An 8,476-nucleotide genomic window follows, 5' to 3' on the forward strand; every position below is an offset into this window, starting at 1 on the left:
CAAGAACAGATAATGCCAGTCTAACCTTACTTTTTCTGTAGAGTTGCTAAACTGTTAAGTTTACATCTGCATCAGGGAAATGATGAAGATATAGTTTGTCTGAATTTTAGCAAACTGTTCCATAAACCATATCAGACTGTTTTTTTGGGAAAGATGAAAAGATGTAGTGGATAATGGTGAAGTTAAGTAGATTTGCAACTGGTTCAATGGCCAGAATGAGAGTCTTCCTTAATGGTTGAGTGTCACCTTGGAAAGAAGTGTAGCAACTGAGAGGATATGTTCCTGACTCCTGTGCTATTTAACATGAAGGCATAGATGGCATGTTCATCAAATTTTTAGATGAGTCAGAATTGGGAGAGACAGCTAACTTATTGAAGAGCAAGAGTCAGGATGGGATCAAACTTTAGGTTGAATCTATTAAGATGAAATTTGATTTAAATGTTGTCTTATATAGGTTTAAAAAAAGTCATACCAAACAAAGATGACTAGAAAGCAATTCATTTGGGGATTTTAGTAGACTGAAAAGTCGACAGGAATCAATAGTGCTAATATGATAGCCAAGAGCTATCACAATCTTAGGCTGCATTTAAAAGCAGTGTCCAAAACTATAGTTCCCTTTCCTCCACCCTAGTCAGAAGTACTATATTCATTTGTGAGTACCCCATTTTAGGGAGAGCATTGTGAAGCTGAAAAGCATGCAGAAGTCACACTGGTTAGAGTCATAGCCTACAGAAAAGAATTGGGATATAATAGCTGCTTTTGGGTATTTGAAAGGTTAGCATGTGGAAGGGGGACTTCAATTACTACGTAGGTCCCAAAGGGAAGAACTAGAAACAGTGGATGAAATTGAAAAAATTAGTTGATAAAAAGAAATAATTGTTGTTCAGTCACATCTTTGTGACCTCACTTGGGGTTTTGTGGCTTGCTCTTTCCTTCTCCAGCTCATTTTACAGATGTAGAAACTGAGGCAAATAGGGTTAAATGACTTTCCTGGAGTCACACAGCTATTAAGTGTCTGAGGCCAGATTTGAACTCAAGAAGTTGAGTCTTTCTAACTTCCAGTCTGGCACTCTATCCACTTCACTTTCAAAGGTAGAATGAGTAACCTTAGGAGGTAGAGGGTTTTCCCTCAGTAGAGGATTTCAGGCAAATACTGGATGACCATTTGTTGAGAATGTTGTAGAAGCTAGTAGACAATCATTGAGCTCCCTTCCAACTCCAAGTTTCTATGATTCTGTCATTTTGCTAAGCTAATAAGTTTATACTAACAGTGGCTATGTGATTGAAGGTGTTTCTGTTGCATACTGTGTGATTTTGAATAGGTCAAAACCTCCCTGGGCCTCAATTGCCGTATTTGTAAAATGAGATTAGATGGCCTCTGATGTCCCTTACAGCTCCAGATCTATGATTTTGTGTGGTGTGGGATGACATGATCCGAGTTGTGAACTAGAAAGATTAGCATATAGGAAGGATTAAAGTGGGGGGAGAGTGAAGCCAGGAAAACTGCTTAGGAAGATGATTTTTGTAGTTTATATAAGATATAATAAAGACCTGAATTAATATGATCAGAGAGATTTCTCTAATGCAGAATACCTCGGGAATACTTCTAATTCTCATTGCTGTTTCTTAACTGTTGCTCTGTTAATTTCATTCAACAAGCTTTCCCACTTTGAAGTTTGAGTCATCCAGTTGTATCATTACTATAGATTTAGCAGTCATATACCAGTGTCCAGAATTCTACCATTTGCCTCAATGATTTTAGGGCCTAGCTCAATCTTCCTCTTCACTCAAACCACTAGTGCTATCCTTTGTAATTTTAATGTTCTCATTGATGGTCTATCACTCTGATTTCCTACTTTATCAAGCACCTTTTATGATCTCAGTCATCAAGAGATAGTACCACCTCTCTTTCTAAAACTCTTCTACCAATATTTAGAACTCTGAAATTCCCCTCCTTGATCACTTTTTTATTGTAGTTTTTGAATCCTGATATATATTTTTTCCAATTTATTTATTTTTAGTTTTCAACATTCACTTCACAAGTTTTAAGTTTTCTCCCTCCCACTTCACTCCCCAAGATGGCATGCAATCTGATATGGGCTCTACACATACCTTCCTATTAAACACATTTTCACTTTAGTCATGTTGCTTATAAGAATTATAATGAATTGGAGAAGAAAACACAAAACAAGATAAAACAAAAAAGGAAATAGCCTGCTTCACTCTGAGTTCCAGCTCCATAGTTCTTTCTTTGGATGTGAATGGCATCATGAGTCTTTGGGAATTGTTTTAGGTCTTTGTATTGCTGAGAAGGGTCTATCAAAATCTGTCATCACATACTATGGCTGTTTCTGTGTACAGTGTTCTTTTTGTTCTGCTCACTTCACTCAGCATCAGTTCATATCAATCTTTTCAGGATTTTCTGAAGTCCACCTGTTCATCATTCTTATAGCACAATAGTATTCCATCTGATCACACTCTTATCCCCTCATTCCCCTATCACTGCCATTCAGAAATCTTTAGTGGCTTCCTGCTGCTTCTAGGATAACTGACCTCTGTGTTATTTCCTAGTCACCAAAGTATGCCAGGGATCAAGAACTCCTCTTTTCCAACTTTCTAGCTTCCTCTATGTGCTAGCTTTTCAAATTAGGAATATAAGGTCCTTGAGGGCAAGGGCAGTCTTGTCTGCTTATATTTTGACAGGTGGCACAATGCAGTCAAAATGTGAGTTTGAATCGTGCCTCAGACACTAGCTGTGTGATCCTAAAAAAATCACTTAGGTCAGAATGTTTCATCAAAATGGGCATAATAATAGCCTACCTCACAAGGTTGTTGTGAAGATCTTATCAGACACATATAAAGCATTTAACAAACCTTAAAGCACTATAATAAACACTGTTATTGTATTATGTCCCAGTACCTGGCACATCGTGATCTAAAAATGCTTTATTAATACAAACGCTTCAGCCTAACATTCAAAGTCCTCTACAGTTTGACTTCAACCTCTCTTACTAGTTATAATTCATGTTAATGTTCTCAGTGTACTCTATAATCTAGCTAGAGCAAACTAGGAAGTGTTCTTTATTTAACTCCTCAATTAAGATTTTAAGCTCACTGAAAGTAAGGATTGTTTTCATCTTTGTATTCCTCCTACTTGCCAGTGTCTTGCATATGATGTAGTAGATGCTCAAAAATTTTTTTGGAACTGAATTATAGCATCAGGAGATCTTTGAGCGGGAAAGGACCTTAGAGATCACCTTGCCTCATTTTACATGAGACTAAAACCTCAGAGACTTAAGTGAATTGCCTAACTTTTCACAGGTAAAAAGCAAGCCAGAATCACACCCAGGTTCTCAATCTTTCCAATATACCAGTTTTCTTGAACTGAGGGGAAAGATCAACAAATTCCAGGCTTATATGATTGTACCAATACTAACTAGATGGAGCAAATTTAGGGGAAAATATTGTTTGTTTGGGGGCATTTTGAACTTGAGCAGCATCACAGCTAAGCATCCAGTAGTTGGAATTGGGACTAGTAGTTCAAGAAAATAGATTACAATTTATCTCCATAGAACTGATATTTGATGCTTGCACAATAGGAAAGATAATCACAATTTTTTGGACACTAAATCCACATAAAAATAAACCACTTCTTCACTCACATTCCTTTAGTAAAACAGCAAAAGTGAGGGAGGAAAACAACTGAATAGAGATATAGGAACAGCACCTTCTATTTCTTCTTAAGTCATTATCACAGCTAGCAAATATGTGTAATAGTAAAAACAAAGTTTTGTTTTTCTTCATGAAATTTCAAGCCACCTAAGGAACCTCCATAAGTGAGATAAAGGGGAAACTTTTAGCTTTATCCTTACAAAAAAGGGAAATGTCATTTTGGAAGGGGATATTTTAATTCATCCTTGGGCATGGTCCCTTTAATGAGGTCAAGAAAAAGAAAGACATCAGGCTGGGTGGGAAATGGCACTATTGATAATCACTCTAAATCTAAGAGTCGAGGAGCCCTTAGGCAGGGGCCCACTGGCATCCCAGTTTCAGAGTTCAGTAGGTTTAAGGTTTTGGGAGAGGACAGGACAGAACAGAACAGGAGGAAGGGAAGGAAAGGGACCAGTAAAACCCAAGTCAACTGGGCATCTTTTGGCCATCCAAATTTGCCATCCTTTGGAGAGGAGAAGGAAGGGGAGGGAGAGGCAGACAGGAGAGAAGGAGTTGAGTTACCCAGCTAGCTGGGTCCCCATTCAGCCAGCTGCATCTACTCATAGGCTTGTGTTCGGCCTTCATTGCCAAAGAAGACCATGCCATGAGAGAAATGATGACATGACTTACACTTGTGTTTGTTTTGAGTGAGGGAGAGCTGTGCAGGTCACCAGCCTCACTTCTCCAGAGCCATCTGAATCCAGTGACCAATATTCATCAGGAGGAGTGGAGATGACCCAGGATGCATTGGGAGACCTATGCCTCACCCTGAGTACCTGCAAAGATGGGCCCAAAGGGCCCAAGATCAAACAGTGCATCCTCACTCAAAACAAAGTCAAGTGCAAGCCACATCATCATTTCTCTCATGGCATGGTCTTCTTTGGCAATGAAGGCCGAACACAATTTTAATTCATCCTTACCTACTCTACTAGGCTACTGGACCATTTAGAAGCCTATTTATTACCCTATTATACAGGCAGTTCAAGCTAAAATGATGTAATCACATTGGCCTTTAATTATACTCGCACTGGTCTGATCCTGTCACCCATTACTCAATAAACTTCAGTGGCTCCCAATCACCTCCAGAACCAAATACAAAATCCAGTTTGAAGCTGGGGTTAGAAGCCCTTCTTAACCCAGCATTTTCTTTCTCCCTCCGCTCTGCCCCCAACCCAGTTTTCCAGTCTTCTTACACCTTCCTCCCAAGCAGTTTTTGATCCAGTGACACTGGCCTCCTAGTGGTCCTGACATACAAGACACTCAGCTCCAGGCATTTCCTTTGGCTGTCCTGAGCCTGGAATCTTCTCCATCTTCATCTCAGTTTTTTGGTTTCCATGAAGTCCCATCTTTTAAGAACCTACAGGAATTCCTGTAGAATCTACAAGAAGCCTTCCCCAACCCCTCTTAGTTCTAGTCCCTCCCTCATTTATTTCTTTCCTCCCCCTCCCCCAATATTTATTTACTTGTTTGCTGGTAGTTTCCCTTAGATTGTGAACTCATTGAAGGTCAACCCTCTTTTGCTTGTGTATTCTCTGTACTTACCACATAGTTGGTGCTTAGAACTGACTGACCTGATACTAGATGCATCCTGTGATTTTTTTTGTAAATGGAAAAAAAACCAAACTCCTAGAATTGCCTAATACTTACTTTGAAAAATAAATTTAAGTTCCTAAGATTCAGAGATGGAAGGAACCCCTGGAGATTTGTCTAATCCCTCACTTTATGGGTAGGAAACTGAAGCCCAGAGAGGTGACTTATCATATACCTAACTAAAGAAAAGCAGATCTTCTAGTTCCAAATCTTGTTCTGTCATTGGCAATTTAACTAGCCTGTTAACAAAAGAGTTGAGAAAAGAACTAATAATTTAGTATTCCTGGTGCAAATCAAGAGCTTGTAAAATATTACAAGTCAGTTTCCAGATTTCATTTTCCCTGTACATCAATGGCCTTCCTGTATTTATAGCAAGTGAGCTAAGAACAGGGGATGCTAATTTTTATCTTGAACTAGTATACTGTATAGGTACTAGTAGCACTACCTTAACAAGGCAAGATTTACATTTCCCACCTTTTGGAGTTGACCATGGTTACTTCTTTCTCCCCCTCCCAAATATATCGTGAATAAAACAAAGGAATTGCAAGGGACTTCAGGGATCACCCTGTGACCACCCTCGTAAGTTCCACACGCAAAATTTTCATTAACTAGCACACAGATATCCTGGGATTGAGCAAGTCAATCACACCTATTTAAAATGATAGAAATAAAATAATTTAGTTCTATCAACAACATGTCTCCTGAAGGAATTAAATGAATTGAAAAAGCGGCACAGGTGCATTGTAAACTTTCTTTATATTTCAATAGAAAAAAGATATGGTTGCAAAGTCACTTTCAACATTTTTGGCTTCACAATTAATAAGGTCCTCATTTGTCATCCTTCCCCTTTGTCTTTCTATATACCATTTCTCGGAAACTGGCTAGAATCTTGTTTTCTCTCTTCCTTCTCTCTTCTTGGTTAAAGGATGCTAGAGCTCGCTTCTCATCAGCACTGTAGATCTGATTTTCTTTTCGGAGTCGCACAGCTTCCATTCTTCGGTGTCTACTACCACTCATTACATAGCCTGAGCATTCAAATGAAGCAATTTCTTCACTGGTCAGGCCAATTTCTCCTCTTCTAGGGATTCGCTTTCCAGCTTTGACATACTCAGCCATGGCTGCACCTTCCCCCGGCAACAGAGCATGCCCATAGTTCAAAGGTCTGTCATCTTGAGAGGCATGTGTCACAGGTGCTTCTGGTCCAATTAAATCCATAGCTTCGGCATTCTTTGATCTCTCAATCCAAAGATCATCCTCTGGGAACTCTTCATCAGAGGCATCAGAGCTTGACTCAGTAGATTCTTTTTTATGTTTCTTTTTCTTGGACTTTTTCACTTTGCGTTTCTTTTTCTTTTTCTTCTTGGCTTTCTTTGCCTTTCTCCTCTCTTCTTCACTGCTGGAATCAGAGTCAGAATCAGAGTCACTGTCACTATCATCGGAATATTTTTTATGTTTTCTTTTGGATGCTTTTTTCTTTCTTTTCCTCTGCGCATTTTCTTTGGAGCGACTCACCTTCTTCTTCTTCTTCTTCTTTTCTTCTTCAGAACTGGAACTTGAAGCACTTTTCTTGGCCTTTGAATCCTCCTCCTCCACCGGGGTGTGTTCATCTGAATCAGGCTCGGGGATCTTGGGGGAAAGCCCCCAGACCTCCGGCGCTCCAAGCTCCCCGATCCGCTCCCGCTCATTTAACCTCCTCTGGCGCAGGCTCTCCTCCTTTTCCTTCTCGTAGTAATCCGGCCATTGTCGGTCGCCCCCGTGGTGGTGGTAGTGGTGGTGGTGATGGTAGTGGGCGGACGAGGAAGACGAGGAGCCGCGCAGATCCGGGAGCCGCTCTCGCTCGCGGCCGTGGGTACGGCTGGGGCTGCGGCGGCTGCGGCCTGGGCCTCCCGACTCCGTCAAGGATGACGGCTGCCGGAAGCCGTTGCGCTCCCGGGAACGAGAACGAGAGCGGCCCCGCGGCGAGCGGACGACTTTGGTGTCGGGGGGGCTCTCCGAGGAGTTTCGCTGGCCGCCGCCGCCTCCCCCTCCGGATGCCGCAGCTGACTGGCCGCTACCGCCGCCTCCGTGACGCCGTCGCCGTGAACCCGGGACATCCTCCGGGCTGCGAGAGCTAGAGGCCGGCGCCATGGCGCCCAGCCGCTCCGCTGAGAGCCCCGCGAGGCGCTCTCGCGAGAAGAGAAATCGGAAGAACCTTTTACCTTAGCTCTGGGACGAGAGACTGCCTCCGAGAGGCGTGGCCCGTTTCTAAAACCAAGGATTAGCAAACTCCAGCGTCTTTCTAACGGTGTCGCACAAAGAGTCAGTTTTCATTCGGAAAGAATGTCCTTGGCCCTGCTTGGGGCCGAGATTAGCGAATTACAGCCTGTTGGGACACAGAGATTTCGTTTCCGTTGGAGAGAACTTCCGGGAGGGCGTGGCCTAGTTTTGGGGGCTGGGCTTAACAAGCTCCAGCCGTTTGTCGCCAATGGCGCACTGGGATTCAATTTTCATTGGTGAGAACTCCAGGGAGGGGCGTGGCCCTGCTTCAGCGCATGGATAGTAACCTCTGACCTGTTTCTTGAGAAAAGCGTCAGGGGAAGTGATTTTCGTCAGTATCCCCTTCCTTCTGGCTGCTGTCATTCCCCCGCTGTCATCTCTGCAGCATGATTCCCCGCTGTGAGAGTCGGTGAGGTTTCACTCTCTCCCTCCCTGGTTCATGCCACAGTCGCTTCCCTGAACGCCTCCTTTGCCCCCTCCCATCCTCACTTCATTCTCGCAGTTCTCCCCCACCCCCAGCACGGAGCCGAGGTTACTTAACCTGTGTGAGATTCAGTCTGTTTCTTCATCTGTGAAGTAAAGGGATCGTACCGGCAGATGTCCGCAGCTGTGGACCTGTGATCTCTGTGACACCAAGAATGTCAGAGTGCCTTATTGTCAGAGCTAACCACCCACTTTCACCCAAGCCTTCTTTTCCTAAGAGTTTGAATGCTTCTGTGGAATTGGGAATAATTGCTAGGTTCATCTGATACATTGAAACGTTTATAATATATTCACCAAGTGTCACTCAATAAACGATCAAAACCCCTAACGATGCTGCTTCTTGCTTCTTGGGTCTTACCTAAAGCCTAAAATGTAGTCTTATAGATCAGTGCTAAAGAATATTGATTTTAAAATAATTAAGGGCTGAACACAGATA

The 8,476-nt window shown here is 42.4% G+C and overlaps 1 protein-coding gene across 1 annotated transcript; it reads right to left on the reverse strand.

Moving 5' to 3' along the window:
• Window positions 1–6,038: 6,038 nt before the first annotated feature.
• On the reverse strand, window positions 6,039–7,846 carry LOC140526733 (NF-kappa-B-activating protein-like). The gene has a single exon (XM_072643185.1). The coding sequence runs from the start codon at window positions 7,426–7,428 to the stop codon at window positions 6,130–6,132; it is 1,299 nt and encodes a 432-aa protein (XP_072499286.1). The 5' UTR covers window positions 7,429–7,846; the 3' UTR covers window positions 6,039–6,129.
• Window positions 7,847–8,476: the final 630 nt, after the last annotated feature.

This window comes from Notamacropus eugenii, chromosome 2 (assembly GCF_028372415.1).
Source record: "Notamacropus eugenii isolate mMacEug1 chromosome 2, mMacEug1.pri_v2, whole genome shotgun sequence".
Lineage (NCBI taxonomy): Eukaryota > Metazoa > Chordata > Mammalia > Diprotodontia > Macropodidae > Notamacropus > Notamacropus eugenii.

Bases quoted from the DNA above. Each gene is read 5' to 3' on its own strand.
- LOC140526733 (XM_072643185.1), bottom strand. From the start codon at position 7,428: ATGGCGCCGGCCTCTAGCTCTCGCAGCCCGGAGGATGTCCCGGGTTCA.